At 43.6% G+C, this 20,623-nt stretch overlaps 1 protein-coding gene across 2 annotated transcripts in view; it reads left to right on the top strand.

The window, feature by feature from the left end:
* The window catches only part of RPN2 (ribophorin II), a 70,786-nt gene that overhangs the window by 33,823 nt on the left and 16,340 nt on the right, over positions 1–20,623 (top strand). For both annotated transcript variants that reach the window (XM_068263400.1, XM_068263401.1), the window contains exons 5-11: positions 6,525–6,600; positions 10,305–10,439; positions 10,535–10,711; positions 11,282–11,400; positions 13,284–13,389; positions 16,327–16,418; positions 16,495–16,609. In XM_068263400.1, the coding sequence (XP_068119501.1) occupies positions 6,525–6,600; positions 10,305–10,439; positions 10,535–10,711; positions 11,282–11,400; positions 13,284–13,389; positions 16,327–16,418; positions 16,495–16,609 (820 nt within the window). The remainder of the gene's footprint in view (positions 1–6,524; positions 6,601–10,304; positions 10,440–10,534; positions 10,712–11,281; positions 11,401–13,283; positions 13,390–16,326; positions 16,419–16,494; positions 16,610–20,623) is intronic.

The following is a 20,623-nucleotide window of genomic DNA, read 5'->3' as shown; positions in this document are numbered from 1 at the left end:
TCAATGGGATCCGGAGGCTTCCCCCACCCAGGGTGAGTACTCCCCAGGGGAGCTTTTTTCATTACAGGCTTTCTTTAAAGAGTAACTGTCGGGGATAAAATCAAAAATCAATTCTTTATTTTTATCTGGTAAACAAGTAATAAGGATGCTAACCAGGCAATCCAAAAGTTAAAATCACTATTACTTTTCTTGTTGATAGATTATCATTCCCCAGTTTATATGACTCTTATTTGGTACACAGAAAATTTGGTACACAAAAGAAAAGTTGCAGGGCATGCTTGGTTGTCTTTTTTTTTTTTTCTTTTTTTTGCTTCTCTACTTCCCCTCAGACTTAACTAATGCAGCCTGATTGTCTGAAGATTCTTTCCCTCCTGTTTTCCCCTCCCACACCTCTGTTCCTCTCTGATTGGCCAAAATTTCTCAGGCTGAAACAATGCACTTTCTATAGTGAAGGGCGGGCAAATCAGGCAGAGGAGACTAAGGGCGGATATTACATCACGACTGGCTTCAAAATAGTCACAGTAAATATGGAAACTCTAGAATAGGATTCTCTACTTTTCCTTTATAAAATTCACAGGAATCATAATGTGGACAGTGCAATACATATGTTATATAAGTAGAGCAAGTATTTATTTACTTATATATTTGGTTTTTTTCCTGAGATAGTATGGCTGACAGCTTCTCTGTAAAGAGAAGGTTCAGGCACACAAAAAAAAAAAATAAAAATAAAAAATTAAAGTCCACTTACCTGGGGCTTCCTCCAGCCCGTGGCAGGCAGGAGGTGCCCTCGGCGCCTCTCCGGTAGCGCGCCCGACCTGGCCAGGCAGGCTGCCAGGTCGGGCTCTTCTGCGCTCCAACGACTGGCTCTTCAGCGTTCCACGCGGGAGCGCTGACGTCCTCCGGGCTGTACTGTGCAGGCGCAGAACTACTGCGCCTGCGCAGTACAGCCCGGAGGACGTCTGATGACGTCAGTGCGCCCCCGTGAGGCGCAGATTGGAGCGCAGAAGAAGCCCGACCCGGCAGCCGGCTTGGCCAGGTCAGGCGCGCCACCGGAGACCACCGGGAGCCTGCGGAGCGGCGCCGAGGGCACCTCCTGCCTGCCACGGGCTGGAGGAAGCCCCAGGTAAGTGGATTTGGATTTTTATTTTTTTTTTACTGTGCCTGAACCTTCCCTTTAAAAAGCTCTTGTAGTGTGAATCAGCCCTATGTGTGTGTGAGATTGTTAGATCTCATTGAGCTTTAATGATGCATGCTGAGATTTTCTTCTCCATGCAAATGAACTCCGGCAGCACTGCTCATGTGGCTCCAATTTACTCCTAACCATTGTCACATGTTCTGCTCTTGCTTGACACCAATTATTGCATAATGTGATAATTTCCCCATGCTGTCAACTCGCTGCATTTGAATATGCTAATGTAATCCTAAGTGCAAAATTGATGTGTACAAGGCGGAGTTGTCTGTTAGATTCACAACTGTTCACAAAGCAGCACAGATGTGTTCATGAGCTTTGTACCAGTATTTTATCATTTGGGTATGCAAAGCTGGGCTGGCCAAGCAGCTCAAAAGTGCTTTAAAGAGTACCTGTGAGGATAAGAGCATAGAAGCTACCATTGCAAATGTTTTGAAACATGCCAACTCCAGTGCTGGAGTTAACACATTTAAAGATATGATTTGAAATGTCAGCATTTAGGGCTTATTTCCACTGGGAGTTGCGGCCATTTCCGATTTGCTGTGACTCCCGTTCTGCTGCGTCGCCGCAGCCTGATTCACTATGCCATGCATGGCTATAGAGACTCTGCTACTTGCTGCAGAAATCTGCAACTTGCTTTTCAGATTCCCACTGCAGTGCGATCTGGACTTAAAGCCACTGGAAAGATGAGCAGCGTTTCCCCGTCCAGCTCGCAAACAGGGAAACGCTGCAGATTCGCCGACAATGGAAATAACCCCTAAGATGCTTTTATTACATTACTCATCTCTTGTTTACCACAAATAGTTCTAAAATAGTAAATTGCAGCTACCACATGTTGATTCTTAAAGGGGAACTCCCTGAAGTGTAAGGGCCTATTTCCACTGGAGTGCCGCGGCAGTTTCTTGCAGCCATATTGCTATGATCCTGCAGATCCAGATACATACTGCGGTAAATTGCATCAAGCCCTTTAAATCGCATCGGCATGCGATTTGGTCAGTAAGCCTATTGACGAAATAGACAGCGTTTCCCAGCTTGAATCGCATGCGCGGAAAAGCAAGGATTCCGCACTAGTGTAAACTAACCCGAATCTGTTTAATCACTAATTAGGAATGAGATTTGTATTTATACTTCTGTAAAAATTAGTTCTTGAGGTAAAAAATGACAGAGCCTGTAATGACAGGCTCTGTCTGAATGAGGGTGGTGGTGGGGGGGGGGGGGGGGGGGGTATTAAATACATACCTGTCCTGATATCTTTGGGGCACAGGTGACTCTCCGCCCCCTGCTCAGCAGTGTGGCGGTGGCCATGTTTCCAAAGACTGGCAAAGCCCTTCAGAAACCTCTGCCTGTGTGGCCACGGCCCGCCCTGCCCCCAGTTCGGCAGCCACCAATCAGGCTGCGGCTGCTGAGCTGGAGGACTGCTAATTTGAAAAAAATTGATAGGCAACTTACTTGGGATGGGGCGGCGGGTTGAAGCGATCACCTGCCTGGAGGGCAGAGCCTGCCATGTTTTTGCAGTAGGTACTCTTTAACCTCCCTGGCGTTCAGTTTCCCCGGGACTTTTGTGCAAAAAGTGATCCAATTCATTTTCATGTTTTTATTTGTGTTTTTTTTTCTTTTGTCTCTTATCCAGTTTCCCAAAGTGCTCCCCTTCAAGCTGCATAAATTTCATTTCAAAAAACAATCCAAGTACTGTACTATTTTCTTTGTTTCTTGAAGCACAAACTGTCACATTGCCTGGAGCAAAGCAGAGTGCTACTGCGGAGTGTAGTTTTTTTTTTTTAGTTTTTTTTTGGGGAGGGGTTGTATGACATGATCATGAACAATCCTCCTACAGACTATATGTAGTTTACAGTTTATATGGGTCTTAAAAGTACTGTACTGAGAATCGCTGCCAGATTTTATTGCAGAAGTCCAGGGATTTTCTTCGGACTGCTTGCCTTTAGATTGTAAGCCTTTGGTGGGGCCCTCCCTCCTTGAGTATCCTACCTGATCGTGCACCTTGCCAACAGAATAATGTGAACTTGAATTACTGAAACTGCTGCGCCGGTACAGGATCTGGCATTTGGTGTCTTGCTGCTTTTATTACCTGTAATGTGTTGTCTGTCACCCATATTATCATTGTCTATAACCTTATTTATTTAGAGCTGCATAATATGTTGGTGCTGTAGAAATACAATTAATAATAATAATAATGCCCAATAACTTGAGGCAGGAAGGATTTTTTTAATCCTTTTAACCATTCATGCCGCCTGGACGTGATTGTCACGTCCAGGCGGCTGCTATAGGGCTGCTGCGTGCCCGCACATGTGGTCCCCCGTTAGCCCAGGGATCAATGAATGGGAACATAGATCCAATTGATCAAAGTCCCCGGTAGAAAGACCGACTGTTCCTTATCAGACACTGCCGTTCTTTCTAAAAAAAAAAAAAAAAAAAAAAAGTTTCCCGTCCTTATAAATCTCACAAAAAAAATCTCACTGTAAATAGTAAAACTACATCTACATGGATTTTTTTTTAATATAAAATAAACCCACATTATTACGTTTAAAATTAATTGTTTACCTCCGAAATTTACCCAAATAAAAAAAAAAAAAAAAATTGTTACCTAAAGGTCTGAACTTTTTTTTAATATGCATATGAAGAGGGTATATTACAAACATTTTTTAAATTATAAGCTTGTAAATAGTGATGGACGCAAAACTGGAAAAAAAATGCACCTTTAGTTCCAAATAAACTATTGGCGCCATACGTTGTGACATAATTTAAAGAGACTCTTAAGCCTTAATAAAAATGGCTTTTTTCCTTATATATAGCAGGGGCACGTTTGCCCCTGCTAAAACACCGCTATCCCGCGGCTGAACGAGGGTCCTTTCCCCTCCAAATCCCCCCCTGCAAAATCACGACCAACTTGGTCGTAGATTTTGCTACCCCTGTGCGCTTCCGTGTGAGGCAAGGCTATGAGCTGCAGCCCTGCCTCACATGCGTCTATCAGTGGCTGATCTCCGCCTCTCCCCCACCCCTCTCAGCGCAAGCAGACTGAGAGGGGCGGGGAGAGGCGGAGATCCGCCGCTGATAGACGCGTGTGGGGCAGGGCTGCAGCTCATAGCCCGGCCTCACACGGAAGCGCTCCCCGAGCAGCACAGGGGGGATTTGGAGGGGAAAGGATTTTAATTATGGCTTCAGACTCTCTTTAAATGATGTAATAACCAGGACAAATGGGCAAATAAAATGCATAGGTTTTAATTATGGTAGCATGTAATATTTTAAAACTATAATGGCAGAAAACTACGAAATTAATTTTTTCAATTTTTTTTCTTAACCCCCTTGGCGGTATGAAAAATACCGCCAGGGGGCAGCGCAGCATTTTTTTTTTTTAATTATTTTTTTTTTAAATCATGTAGCGAGCCCAGGGCTCGCTACATGATAGCCGCTGCTCAGCGGCATCCCCCTGCCCGCTTCGATCGCCTTCGGCGATCTCCGATCAGGAAATCCCGTTCAAAGAACGAGATTTCCTGGAGGGCTTCCCCCGTCGCCATGGCGACGGGGCGGGATGACGTCACCGGCGACAGGACGTCATTGGGAGACCCGATCCACCCCTCGGCGCTGCCTGGCACTGATTGGCCAGGCAGTGCACGGGGTCGGGGGGGGGGGGGGGGCGCGCCGCACCGGATAGCGGCGATCGGGCGCGCGGCGGCGATCGGGGTGCTGGCGCAGCTAGCAAAGTGCTAGCTGCGTCCAGCAAAAAAAAAAATTATTTAAATCGGCCCAGCAGGGCCTGAGCGGCACCCTCCGGCGGCTTACCCCGTGTCACACACGGGGTTACCGCTAAGGAGGTTAATCCTGTGAAAATGCATTTAGAAAAAAAGAATTCTTAGCAAAATGTACCACCCAAAGAAAGCCTAATTGGTGGCGGAAAAAACAAGATATAGATCAATTCATTGTGATTAGTAGTGATAAAGTTATTGGCAAATTAATTGGAGGTGAAAATTGCTCTGATGTATAAGGTGAAAAATACCCGCGGGCTGAAATGGTTAAAGAATGCCCGAGTTAAATATCAGGTATGTAAGTGGCTGACTCAGTCCTGACTCAGACAGGAAGTGACTACAGTGTGACCCTCACGGATAAAAAATTCCAACTATAAAACACTTTCCTAGCAGAAAATGGCTTCTGAGAGCAGGAAAGAGATAAAAAAAAGTCAATAGTTCATAGATTTTAGCTCTGGCATACTTCAATGAATGTGTCATTGAGCAAAAACAATAAAACAGAATGTAAAGTAGATTTAAACATAAGATAAAACTGTGGAATATCTTAAAAAGTCATTTTTTGAAAAGGAAAGATATTTACAATCGTTTATTTAATTAGTTTATTTTTGCCTTGGGTGTCCATTAATTGGCCAAGCCTTGTAAGGGTTTTTTTTTGTCTTTCCCTGGGATCAGCTGAAATTGGTTAGGGTGTCAAACAATAATGTACCTAATATTGACTTATTTATTTTCCTACTGATTTAAACTTGATAAACGGATGTGTTTTTTTTTTTTTTTTTTTTTTATCAACCAAAGTAACTATGTAAGTCAGTGAACAACAGTAATACTACCACATGTTCATCTATCAGGAGAAAACCTTCTCATCTGATTGGATATTAGGCATGACATTAGCTACAGGAAGTGCCTTATGCTATGGCTTCTCTGACGTTATCAGGAGCCAACCATGCTGCAACCTGACACATATCTGAATGAAGTGTCCTTTATATGGTCACATACTACTCCTACAGCATCCATCGTGAAAGTCTCATCATTCATTTAAGTCTTTTTTCAAATTGCTTGTATATGTTGAATATACTTGTCTCATCTCCATGTGAATGGAAACCCGGACAGCGTGACTAATTCTTCCAAGTACAGAAAATGCAATTTACAAGCCAACATTGATAAATGCGCAAATAGTACCGATAAATAGTCCCAAGTGACAGCAGAAATTGTCCCTGTCAGACGTACTTACCTCTCGGTACACATGGCAAGAGAATGTGCCTCCCTATATGGTGATGGCTCTGATCTCTCCAGTAACCCTGTAAGCATTTATCATGAAAATGAGGCTGTCACGAGGGGGACAGGAGAAGTTAACTTTTAGGTAGATGGCTTCCCACGTAAGACATGCTTGTGTGTAGCAGATGTTGTGCTGAGGCGCCTCATATGCATGAGAATGCACTTGCCATGGCAGGACCAGAGGGAGTGATGCTAATTGCGCTTCTTAATCGGTACCACATACCCATGAAGCTTGAGATATTAACCCTATTTGTACCAGAAAGCTGCAGTCTGCTTACACATGCCTCCTGTTGTCTTCACAGAACCATCGAAGCCTTGCTAACTGCCTCCATGCTCTCCCAGCAAGCTGACCTGAGGGGTATTGTGGAAGAAATAGAGGTGAGGAACCATTGTGTGTTCAAAAAGGATACATTGTGAGGATTTTAGCATCATTTGTTTTATGTATATCTTGTATGCAGCATTAACAATAAATAAACACTTTGTAAGTATAGAGATGAAACTGCAAAAAGTAATTATAGAGCAGACCATACGAAAATATATACATTTATTACACAAAAGAAAAGTGAAAACGGTGATCACCTAATATGGACCTAATGCATATTTGAGGTATGCGGGATCAATGATGTTGACCAATAATGCATATAGGCGTACTGGACATATAATGGATAATTCATGACAAACTTCCATAAGGAAAGCAGGACTCCAGGTTTACATATATTGAAAGGACCACTAGCGTGAATTTTTTTTAAAGTGGAATCGAAGTAAGAGGTATACGGAGGCTGCCATATTTATTTCCTTTTAATCAATACCAGTTGCCTGGCAGCCCAGCTGGTCTATTTCTCTGCAGTAGTATCTTCAGTTCCCCTTTAACTTATCAGCACCTTTACAAGCAAAATAATCACTCAAAGTAAGTGGTTTCTAGTTAACTTCATTTCAATATTACCGTATTTTCCGGACCATAAGACGCACTTTTTCTCTCCCCAAAATGGGGGGGAAACGTCAGTGCGTCTTATGGTCCAAATGCTAAAATTTGGGCTAGCTCTAGATGTCCCCCCTGCTAATGATGCCTGATGAGCCCTTCTGCAACAGGTGCCCGATAGTCTCGGAGGTGGGACCACAGTTCCCTCACTGAGCCAATCACTGCACTTGCTGAGTGTCAGTGACCTATCAGAAGTGAGTAGGAGTCCTTCCTTTGCTTGTTAAGGAACTACTCCCACTGACTTCTGATAGGTCACTGACACTCAGCAAGTGCAGTGATTGGCTTCAATGAGGAAGCTGTGGTCCCGCCTCCAAGACCATCGGGATCTGAGCAGTGGCTGGGCAGCCTCGTGTGTGCAGATCACCCGGAGAGCTGTGAGTCTTTATGAGCTGCTGTCATTTCTCACTTCAGATCGGAGAGCTGTGAGTTTTTATGAGCTGCTGTTATCTCTCACTTCAGATCCAGGCAGATCAGCTCGGTGTGAATAACCTGATCCTGGCTCACAGCTGGAAGTCTTCTCTTTGGTCTGTGTTTAGAAGCCCTGCGATTCTGCTCTGTGTCCTCTCTCAGCCCCAGTCTTCCTACATGTCGAGTGAGCTCACGTGACATGCAGGAAGTAAGACAGGGCTGAAAGAGACACACTGCAGGATCACAGGGCTTCTAAACACAGATAAGAGAAGTCCAGCTGTGAGCCAGGATCAGGTTACTTGCACACACTGCAGCACTGACCTGCCTGTGTCTAGTAGTGATGAATAACAGCAGCTCATAAAGATGGACAGCTCTCCTGCTTGCAGGGACGGATCTAGGGGGGGGGGGGGGCAAGCGGGTCTCTTGCCCCAGGCGCAGTTTGTTGAATTCTTAAAAAAGGCGGCAAAATTTGGATGGAGAATGGCAGTTTAGGCGCCAAAACCTGACCTTGCCCCAGGCGCAACTTGGGGCAACTTGGTCTAGATCTGTCCCTGCCTGCTTGTGAATCTGATAAAAGGTGAAAAGGTTAATGAACCAGGAGGAACTTTGCCTGCTGCCCTACTCCTGTAATGGAATGCAAATAATCCCTACAAGCTACAGAGTGTAAAGGGAATCAGAGACACATATTTTGATGTCCCTATGGCACTCAATAGTTAAATGATTAACTATCATTTTGGATGACAGAACACACTGCTGCAGCCAAGCATTCTGCTCTGTGGAGAGGGGAGGGGGACGGTTATGAGGTAACTTGTCATTTCACAATCTGTCCTAACAAATCAAAGAACTGCGTAGAAAACAGAAAGTGCTAATGGTAGATGTCTGATGAAAATCATGTGCATGGGGCTTTTTATTTATAACTTACCAATAGCTATGTAGAATGTGCATGCGGCTCAGAAATTGCTTTTGGCATTAACACTGCAGTGCACATGTCCCTAGATCTCAAAACTGGCGAAAAACCAATGATACAAGCACCGTTTGATTTTGAGCCCCAATTTTAGTTTATTTAACACAAGTTAGGTGATGGTACAACACTACATTAACATCGTGAAAGGATGTGCAAGGAAAGGAGAAACACCAATACACTTGGCACTGCTGTAATGGAATCTTCTTTATTGTTAAACCTCAAGTTGCCAGTAAATGAACATGAAGATATACCTATCCTATTTGGGCTCATGATTGCTGTAACCACCACATATTGTCCAGGCACCACATACATGTCCAATCAGCCATTGCTGTAACAGGGGAAGCTCCACAAGACACCCCTGTACCTTGGACACACCAAGTTTAGTATATATCTTTTTTTCCTTGTTTTTTTGTCCACTAACTTAGGTGCGTCTTATTGTCCGGAGCGTCTTACGGTCCGAAAAATACGGTACTTTTCTTACCTACCTTCTATTATATTTTTGCTCTTTGGGAGCTTAAAAAGTAACATAGATGAGGTGAAAACAGAGGAAAACAGGTGAAAAAGCTTTGTGAATCAAGCCCAATGTGTCTTATCCTCCGTATACCTCTTACTTCAGTTCCCCTTTAAGTTTATCAATTAGGTGATAAGTTATTTATGAGAAGTTTTGTGAATAGAGCCCATTATACTAAGCATGGGTGGATAGGCAGCAATTTTGTTTCCACTAGAATGTTTTGGAAAATGCATGCTGTGGATTCTCAAGGGTATGCAGTTGTCCACAGAAGCCCATTTCAGCATTTCCACTTACTCATTGTGCTTTTGTTTCCCCAATGAAAGTAGGTGTGGCATGCTGCATTTTGATGCTTTTTTTTTTTTTCAATTGAATTACATGCACAAACATTATAAAATGCACACTAATACAACCACCTTCTGTTGTCTGGTATCATCTATGTGGGACTGCGAACAGAAATAAAAACGTAATTACAAACTTGACAGTGCAGTTTGTGGTGCATGGTAAAAACATAGCAAAATATTTCAAAAATATACATGTTTACATAAGGTAATCTGTAGTGGGCTTGAGCCCTGATAGCATTACCAAAGTACAGATTATCCGAGACTCTACCAATCAGAAGCCTCAACTAACCTGCTGTCAGCGGGGGAGCCATGGGACGTGCCTCTCTTATTATGCAGCCCAGTGCGGACACCAATTACAAGAGCCCCCGGGTGCTGGTCCTGCAGCTGCAGACTGCTCTGCTGCATCCTCTTTACACCTCCCAATGTGTCATCTGATCTGATGCATGCAATTTGATGGGGGTCAAGTGACGCATTTGGAGCTGTACAGAGTATGCAGCAAAGCAGCTGCAGAAAGGGAGGACTGGAGTTTTTGCTAAGTATTTTCCACCGCTGCACACTGCTTTGCATTTTTTCTATGGGGGGGAGGGGGAGTTGTGACATGTTAAAGCCCACAGTTGCTTGATCTCTCAAACTAGAAGTTACACACATCCTGCATCAGGTAATCCTCACTTGTGTCCAATAACCGAGACCCTACTGTATAATCACAGAGAAGATCCTGCAGGCCAAGGTGTTTTGTTTTTGTTTTCCTCTGGGTAACTTTTTCTTATTGATCACATAATGTTATGCAGCATTGATTTCTTTATACTGAGAATATCCATGTTTTCTCCAGATTCCTTCTTTTTTTTTTTTTTATCAATTGTCTCTTTATTTATTGTCCAGGACCTGGTTGCCCGTTTGGACGATCTGGGTGGTCAGTATCTGCAATTTGAAGAAGGACTAGAAGCTACAGCGCTCTTTGTGGCAGCTACTTACAGGCTGTCAGACCACGTGGGAATGGAACCTGCACTGAAAGAGGTAGGAGAGCGAGAACACAGTCCGTTCCACGCTGCAAACTATCATGGAAGCAGAGGAAAATATTCTCATTGTTGCCCATGTACTTCCTTTTCCAGGACCAGATTGTTCAGCTGGTAAATGCCATCTTCAGCAGGAAGAGCTTTGATTCCCTCCCCGAAGCCTTCAGCGTGTCATTGGCTGCATCTTCGCTGTCAGATAATCGCTATCACCTCCCTCTCATTGTGGTGCCTGATGGACCAGCTGCTGTGTCTCACAAACAGCCCCTCCTTAAGGTAGGTTAAATGAGAATCAAAACGTCTGACTACATCTGCTTGCTGGGCGTGCTGAGCATGATTGCTGAAACTGAAACAGGCACTGTAGTGACATAGTAGAATGCAATAAATTATGCAGGATACCCACTTTTACAGTAATTTTCCTGGTATCCGCATCAGAAATACTTGGTGGGACTTGATTGGTCCATTTTCAAGCTGTATAAATTGCATATAAAATTTGCATAATCCTGCATGAACTCTGAATTATTTGCCTCTCATTGATCATCCCTAATGCTTAGCCTAGGCTGACTAGCAATGTGTAATTCTACATCCCAGGGCATTCAAGGAGACCAGGTATATTTTGTACTGGCTTCAGAATTCTCAAACAAACATTCCGCACTGCTGCACCTGACAGCACTGAAGAGGTCACCACCTGTGATAAATTTCAGAATGTCATTCGGGGTGCGGAAATATTTTACGATAGGCAAACACTGACTAAATAATTTTAGAAATGCATATTGTAAAATAAGCTATTTTATGTAATTTCCCACCGAGGCTGGCGTTACTAAACCCTGTTTGTCTTTTATTCAGTTGCTTGTTACAAATGTCCTCTCCCAACCATTGACTGAAGCCAAAGTAAAAGTTATTCAAGCCAAGTCCAGCAGCACCAAAGCCACAGTTCTACAGCAAGCTCAATTTGGAGTCGCTGGGTAAGAAATAATTTTTCTAAATTATCCATCAGTCCCCGAGGTTGGCACAGCACCAGTAAATTTGCATCACGCATTATATCCACGGAGCACCCCCCCCCCCCAAAAAAAAGACCCCAGACTTACTATAAGTAGATAGGTAGCCGGGTATAGGTGCTCCCATTATAGGTAGCCAGGCATAGGTGCCCCCTAGTATAGGTTAGCCATACATAGGTGCCTCCATTATAGGTTATCCATTCATAGGTGCCTCCAGTATAGGTTAGTTAGGCATAGGTACTTCCTGTAGAGGTAGCCAGCTATAGGTGCGGCTCACTCACCAGCTCTATGCGTTTCAGCACTTATGTCACTCTTCAGCACCCCACTGTCTCCCACCTCGCTGCTCCATTCTGGTTCCCTCTCCACTCATAGAGCAGGGCTACTAAAAGTGGTCACGTGTGAACATCGGCAGACATTTTCTTGTAGCACTACTACTACTAACTACAGACGGTGCAGAGGAGGAGGGAGACTGAGTGGGACACGGGATGCAGTGACACATACCCGAGGCTGGCGTGTCACATAAATGTGTCGCGGCCCACGGGTTGGAAAATGTTGCCATAGACCCTGAACAAGCATGCAGATCAGATATTTCAGACAAACCTCTGCCATATAAGTTGCATTGCTTGTTACAGGTGTGTGGGATTCAGACACTACTGCAGCCCCTGGCATTGTTTAAAGGCAAATAAATATGGCAGCCTCCATATACAGCTCTCTTTAGGTTCCCTTTAAGATCTTTGCAGAATCTTCAATAAAACAAACCCTTTTAGAAAGTATAATCCTAATGTAAACTCCAGTCTGAATCACACACCTGAAACAAGTATGCAGCTTATCTTGTCAGATGTCTCTCTTCAGCATCAGATCTGCATTCTTGTTCTGGGTCTATGCTTGAAAGTATTAGGAGTGGATCTGCAGGACTAAAAGAAATAAATATGGCAACCTCCATATACCTCTCACTTCATGTTCCCGTTTAACGCTAACCCCCTTCACAGATTTATCGCAAGCCTTGTCAGTAAATACTAATGTAATTACTATAGTTGAACTGTAACGTTTCTTTGTGACTGACCTCTTGATGTTATGATCCATGAACATTAGTAAAAGTGGACTTGAACTCTTGCACAGGCCAGAAGGAGGAAAACACAGAGGATTGCACCCTGTATGCATTTAGAGAGTTTAGCCCAGGCATGGGCATACTTGGCCCTCCAGCTGTTAAGGAACTACAAGTCCCACAATGCATTGCAGGAGTCTGACAGTCATGACTCATAAAGGCAAATGCATTGTGGGACTTGTAGTTCCGTAAAAGCTGGAGGGCCAAGTTTGTCCATGCCTGGTTTAACTTGTCTAATTCCCTTCCTCACTTATGTTTAATCACAACTTGTAATTTGATCTCTCCCCTGTGTCACCTTACTGCCACAGCAGATAAGCTAATTTGAAAGCACAGGATGTTAATACTATGTTTGCTTCCATGAAAGCAGGAAGTTGAAAGACTGCAGATTTATTGTAGGAAATTATATCAGCTGAAACAAATTTATTTTTCTTTAAATGTTGTTATGCTTTTGCTTATCTTTTATAGCAGAGAAGTTCAGAGTTCAGATCCGCTTTAAGTTCTTTTGTCCCAGTGCACTTACATAGAATTTGACCAATGTACTAAATAACATACTGTCATTTTCTGTAATAAAGCTTTTAAGCGCTTAAAAAAAAAAAAACACACATGGGCAGGGAAGCATTATGTAGCGGGTACACCAATAAATAAGGGTTAGCCTCATTACCGTATTTCCTCCCTGTGACAACCCTTAGTCCCTCTTAATTAAGATGCATTTCCCACTTATTAAATTGTAATTTTCTGCCTTTAGGGATTCCTTTGAATTGAATTTCATGGACACTAAGCCAGCTAGTGGTTACTATGACTTCACTATAAGCGTGGAGGGGGACAGTCGTTATTTGGCAAACCAGGTGGAGGTGAGTGTGACCTTAAATTGCTATCTGACACACCGACCTGCTATTAATGGTGTCAAACTGTCTTATGTGAAAATACAGCATAATGAGATGTAGAGCCCTTTTATTGCAGCTCTACCACCTAATTGCCCTAATTACCTACTTAGAATGCTGGCCCATGTACTGCACAGGCAATGAATGACACAGAATCTGCGCTTTTCCCGCTTCTCAGCCCATCGAGATGAGCAAGAGCCTCTTGAATGAAATTGTGTAAACCGGCAGGACATTGCGACCTCAATCTGCTATACTGAACACATTCAGTAGAGAAAAGCTGTCTGAAGCTCCGTTCTATACAGAAGTTGTATTTGTAAAAGAATTCTGATAAAGGAAGGTGTCAATCATATAGTGCGCAAAGCTGTAGAAGCAGAAATGGATTTGTTTCATATTATAAAATGACCAGTAAAAGCAAACCTGAACTTGATACAAAACTGAAGATTTGAACTTATCTGCGGCTTCTTCTAGCCCCCCGTAGTCGGCAGGTCCCTTGGCGTTTTCTGGGTTCCCTCTGATTTGCTTCTGCCAGCTCTGTGAGATCTGCTACTGCACATGCGCTGCCCCGTCTGCACGCCCCTCTCAATCGCACTTCTGACATCTCAAAAGAATGAACCTGCGCACGTGCAGGACACTCCCTTACGGGCGTGTGGATTAGAGCGCACATGCGCAATAGGCACAACTGGCATTCCAGTCACGTATCTTATGTAGCAGCAAATCTAAGGGGAGCCAGAGGATACCCAGGGACCTGACCGAGTACCGGGGAAGGGGGATGAAAGAAGCCCTAGGTAAATTACAATCCCCAATAATCCATTCAGGTGTGCTTTAATCAGTTAAAGTAAACTCTGTAGGGGAAAGAAAGGTCCCCCTGGCGGGGTAGTTACCTTAAAATGGAGAAGCCTCTGGATCCTAATGAAGCTACCCCGTCCTCAGCCAGCTCGTTCCAGTGCTGGCTTCCCCACAGTGACACTGACATCAGCATTTACAATTGGCAGTGCATGCAGGCAGTACTAGCGGGCTCCAGAAGATCGGGTTAGTTCTTCTATGCAGGCTCTGATGGGGCTCGGCCTTTTCCGTTGGAGCCCATCGGAGTGCCGCTACTGCGCCTGCGTGCTCCGCTGACAAGTTGAGCTTTGGGGATCCCATCACTGGATCCTTTCTGGTGAGGACGATGGGGAAGCCTCTTTTAGAGCCAGAGGCTTCCCCCTTCTGAGGTAATTACCCCCTAGGGGCACTTTTTTCTCTTCAGGTATACTTAAAAAAACAATATATTGTACAGTCATTAAAAAAAAGTACACGTTCTAAGGTTGCACATATCAGGATATATTAAAAAAATCATCTGGTCCTTAGCAGGTCTTAAAATAGGGTAAATACTATCACATGGCATATTACACTGTCATTATTTAACTGTGTGTACACACATCCAAATTTGATTGGCCAATTTTACCACCTCCTTGAGGGCCTACAGATTTTGAATCTGTTCACAGTAATTCAAAATCTGTAGGCCCTCCTATTATATGGAAGTGGTAAAATGGCCCACTTATCAAGCAGTCAAAATTGGATGTGTATATGCACCCCAACTCAAAATGCAAGTGAAGCATATGAAAAATGACTTTCTCCAGCGATCGGCTCAGGACCACAGGAAGAATCTACGCCACAGAATATATGCCACATCACAGTTAAACACAGAATAACTTTTACCTACCCAGTCCCAAACCGGGACCCCCCATATCAAAATGACAGACATTCAATACACAAGACTGCAGCAAGGCTATTTGTTTGGATTCCAACAGGAAACACCCAGCAGTGCCTGATTGCCTCATAACATGCTTTGGAAACATCTGATATCCTTTATTCTGCTACTACTTTATAGATAGGGATATGGATTGCCAACATATAGCTCGTACTCATCTTGCTGCAGCATATACACATTCCTCAGTGCTGCAGCACGCCATTATTCCATTATATTTAGCCTACAATGACCACTTCATCAGATCATTAGTGCCTTACAACAATGATGAGCATAAGTGCCTCTATTATGTGTTTAGTCTATAGTCCTCAGCCGACTGATTAGATAGCTGTTCAAAGATGACATTAATATTTATTGGATTTATATAGCATCAACATATTACGCAGCGCTGTACAATACATAAGAGTAACAGACAATAAAAGGGGTGACCGACAACACAATACAGGTAATGCACAATAAAATACAACACAATACAGGTAATACGCAATAAGGTACACAACACATAACAGGTAGTAATACCAGAGCATACACTGGAGTGGTAGTCCCAATAATACAAGTTCACATTCCTTACAATCTAGAGGGAGGGTGTAGTGACATGAAAGGAGGGGGGCTGCGTCGAGAGGTTCTCAGGTTCTCTTAGGGCAGCGTTGAGGTGGTGTAGGCTTTCTTGAAGAGTTGAGTTTTGAGGGCTTTTTTAAAGATATTGAAGGAGAAGGCAAATCTGATGGGCAGGGGGAGAGAGTTTCACAGGATGGGGCAGCTCTATGAAGTCCTGTAGTTGGGCATGGGAGTGTGGAGGAGGTTGTTGGAGGAGTGAAGTTGGCGGCCACGTGTGTATCTGCTGACCAGGTCAGAGATGAAGGTCTGGCAGGGCTTGTGTATAGATTTGTAGGCTAAACATATAGGATGTTGAAGCTGATTCTGAAGCATATTGGAAGCCAGTGAAAGGATTTGCCTACATTAGATTGGGTCGGGAATATGACTTTTTCTTTATATGTAATTTCTGCAGATTTTGCTGAAAATGCATGATTCTCTTAATAAAATATATAAATGGAAAATAATTAGATTTCATATTAAAAGAATATATATTAAATGTATTATTGTGGTGTATCGGGTCTCAATAGAAGTAATGTCCATCTGTTGCATTCCTCCATTTGCAGCTCAAGGTGAAAGTGTCCACCGAAGTTGGAATCGGCAACGTTGACCTTTCTGTTGTAGACAAGGACCAGAGTATCTCTCCTAAAACTGCCAGGTAACTATAGAGAAATTGAGCCAATATGAAAAAAGTTTTTAGATGAAGAATTGCTGATAATGTATTCTTTCTGTAGGGTTGTGTTCCCCTCTAAAGCCAAGGGATCCTTCACCACTGACAGCCACCAGAACTTTGCTCTATCTTTCCAGCTTACGGATGTGAACACAGGAGCTAGCCTGACACCACATCAGGTATGTTTTGCTCATGTCATATCAGGGCCTGTATCAATAAACCTTATTTACGTATCACCTGCAGGAGAAAACATTGCTTCCCCAGGAAAGTTCCACCTGGTTGGTGGCTCTTCTCAGTTAGTAGGTCCCTTGTTACCCCAGCAAGTCTCCAGTTCTACCAATGTATATCCAGCTGGCAGCTTCCAGTGACAGTCGTGCTATATAAATTGGGGCCCTGTCAATCTCAGCCACGCCTCTTAATGTACCATAGAAATGAGTACAAAACGGAGCAAGACATGGTGGCCAACTTGGGAAATACAGGATGTTTCCTGTCACAGTGTAGCTGAGGAGAAGGAAAGAACAGAGACCAAAGGGAGCCTTCTTGTGAAGATTATTATACAGTACCACTTTTCATTTTTTTTCACAGTAGAGCCCAAAGTTCAGTTTTAGGGGCCAGCTCAAACAGATGACTGCCGGCATCTTGTTTAGCATATGCTAAATGTTTTGGGGTTTTTTTTTGCTACCAAACAGAAAACCATTTGGCATTGGTTTCCCTCTACGTTTTAAGCCCCTAGGGCAGGGGTCAGGAACCTTTTTGGCTGAGGGAGCCATGAACGCCACATTTTAAAATGCAATTCTGTGAGGGCCATACAATCTGTTTCAAACTAAGTACAAGTAGATGTGTACATTTTATGTAAGACCAACCCTTTTAAAGTACAATATGTCTCTGAATTCTTTTTAATAACGTTGTTATGCTGTTGCTATCAAATGATGAATAAAGTACTTCTTACCATTAATGCAGCTTCTGGTGCTGCATGGTTTTGCTGATGGCTTTGTATCTGGTTGATACGTGGTGAGGTTAATCTTCATGCAGGCATTGAGACTTCCATCCGTTAAACGTGATCGTAGGTTGGTCTTCGTGTTCTTTAGATGTGAGAAAGACTGCTCACACTGTACATATTGTGTGCTTTTCCTAACAGCCCATGTGCCTTTGCAGATTTTGCCCATACACCTGAGCTTCCGGTATCTGTGTATCACGTCTTCCCAGTTTCTGACATCACTTATTGTTTGTTCCTATTGGTCTTGGTCTTTTCCTACCTATGATCACTTTTCATTTTACTTTCGCCCTTTCTCTTATTTTTCCTCATTTCCACTTTCACCTTGTTGAACTTGATCGAATCTTCCTTACTGTGGCAGTGCCCTTCCAGACTCTGACTGAAGTAAAGAAAGGCTCCAGACCTGTAATAATGTAATGCAATGCAGATACCGGCTATGGGACAGTGCGCATGTGCAGCACAGGGCTCACATCCCTGTTGCCATGGAGATGTGTATACATTTGATCCTCTGGGCAGCAGAAGCGCCTGACACGTCTTCGGCTTCTTTTAGGCTTCAGCAACATCAGCAATTTCCCTGAGAGCCAGACGGGAAAAATACCGACTAATAGCTGGTTGTTTGGGGAAATTGCTTCACTTTTCTCTAGTCTAAATACTTGTGCCCCATTATTGTGCGCTGACTAGTTCCAAGGCATATATTAACTACTTTGGCCTCCTGGACGTACTAGCTACGCCCAGGAGGCCATGTGCGTGCACGCGCGCTCCCGGCCGCAGTTCGTTAGCCTGGCAATCAGTGAATCGGGCTATGGTGCCCGATCACTGATTTCTCTCCCCCGCTAAAAAAGCGACAGCTTCTCTCTGAAGCTGCGCTTTTTCTGGCTGTAACGTCTCCCATACGTCGCTCTAAGCGTATGTTACGCTTAGAGTGACGTCATGTAAACAAACTCATCTTGTGGCCAAAAAGTAAAACTACAACTAAAAGTGAAAAAAATAAAACTCAAGACACATTTACATTATAAAACTATGGCTTACATCCCACCCTCCCAAAAATACCCTAATAAAATGTTTATTCCAAAAAAAAAAAAAAAAAATTACAATTAAAAAAAATGTAAATATTTACCTAAGGGTCTAAACTTTTTAAATAGCAATGTAAAGATGAAATATTTTTAATTTTTTTTTTTATTTTAAACTTGTAAATAGTGATAGATGCAAAACGGAAAAAATGCACCTTTATTTCCAAATAAAATATTGTCGCCATACATTGTGGTAGGGACATAATTTTAACGGTGTAATAACCGGGACATATGGGCAAATACAATACATGAGTTTTAATTATGGAGGCATGTATTATTTTAAAACTATAATGGCTGAAAACTGAGAAATAATGATTTTTTTCTGTTTTTTTCTTATTCTTCCTGTTAAAATGCATTTACAGTAAAGGGGCTCTTAGCAAAATGTACCCCCCAAAGAAAGCCTAATTGGTGGCGGAAAAAACAAGATATAGATCAGTTCATTGTGATAAGTAGTGATAAAGTTATAGGCTAATGAATGGGAGGTGAAAATTGCTCGGATGCATAAAGTGAAAATGACTGAAGGCTGAAGTGGTTAAGTGATAGCCCTTGTCTTGCATTCAGTAGCACTGTGCATGCACAGAATGCCCCTGGGATCACAAGAGGTCTGCATATGCACAGAAACTGCTGACCCATTGGGGCTGACAGCAGGACTCTGCAGGATGGGGCACACAGACTTCTAGGGGCTGGAAGAAGCCCCAGGTAAGTAAAGCATAATACCCTTCTGTCACCTCAGATATCCTTTAAAGGCCATCAGAAATTGTGTGTGTGTGTGTGTGTGTATATGTGTACTTTTATCTGTATAGACAAGGGGTGAGGGGTATGGGAGGAGAGAGCAGTGTCGGACTGGGAGTTGGGAGAGCTGAGGAAATCCACTTGCTGGCCAAGCAGCAGTAATCAGGTGTTGCTGCTCACAGTGAAGACTTGCTGCAGGTTGATATTGGGAGTGATAATACAGGGTTTACTGCTGCTTGGCCAGCAGGTAGATTTCCTCAGTTTTTCCACCTCCCAGTCCGACACTGGGAGAGAGTAAGGTAGCAGTTGTCAGTTGGCAAGCCTGCCGGGGAATGATCTCACCTTTAGGACTGACTAGCCCATATGGGTCTGTCGGCAGTCTAGCGTTGTCCCTCACTATGCCGGGGACGCAGGCAGCGGTGGTTCAATCAGGATCGTTCACATCAGCTGATCTCCATAGATGGCCGCTCGCTGGGTCTTGCTGAATGTAGTGCCTGGAGGCAGTTTGTGCAAGTTTGTTAGCCACACTCTGAACTCCACTGTGTGTGGGGATAGAGTGTGCTGCTGAAGGTTCCTGGAAGGTGCGGTGGGGGTGGAAAAGATACACGGTGAAGTCAGTGTTTGGTTTAAAAAAAAAAGTGAAATGTTTATTACGCAACGCGTTTCTGTAGAGAATCCTTCTCCTTTCTTCAGGCGAAAAGGAGAGGTTTTTTGCCTGAAGAAAGGAGAAAGCTACTCTCCAGAAACGCATTGCGTAATAAACATTTTGTTTTTTCAACCAAACATGGACTTTGCCGTGCATCCTTTCCACACATACTGCACCTTCCAGGAACCTTCAGCAGCAAGTTCTATCCCCACACACAGTGGAAATTCAGAGTGCGGCTAACAAACTTGCACACACTGCCTCCAGGCACTACATCCAGCAAGACCCAGCGAGTGGCCATTTATGGAGATCAGCTGATGCAACCGATGCTGCTTAAAAGCACCACTGCTGCTGCGTCCTCGGCATAGTGAGGGACAACGCTAGACTGCTGACAGGCCCATATGGGCTAGTCAGTCCTAAAGGTGAGATCATTCCCGGCAGGCTTGCCAGGGACAACTGCTACCTTTCTGAGTGCGCTCTCCTCCCATACCCTTCCCCCCTTGACTATAGATACTTGCACAACTATACAGTGGCTTCCAGAGAGCGGCACCACCACTACTTTGATCCTCAGCCTATACACTGTATAACACCACTACAGGACTCTCCCCTGTGTATACAGGAGTCTTCTATGTATACAATGCCTAGTGTATATGGGACTTTACCTACTGCAAACTGTGTGTAGGTTTAATGTTTTACAATCCTCTCATGCTGCTATGAGGCGCTACATTTCCTGTCACATGATTCCAGACTATGC

This window comes from Hyperolius riggenbachi, chromosome 12 (genome assembly GCF_040937935.1).
Source record: "Hyperolius riggenbachi isolate aHypRig1 chromosome 12, aHypRig1.pri, whole genome shotgun sequence".
Classification (NCBI taxonomy): Eukaryota; Metazoa; Chordata; class Amphibia; order Anura; family Hyperoliidae; genus Hyperolius; species Hyperolius riggenbachi.
The sequence above is the reverse complement of the archived record's forward strand: the minus strand, read 5'-3'. Positions and strand labels throughout refer to the sequence as shown.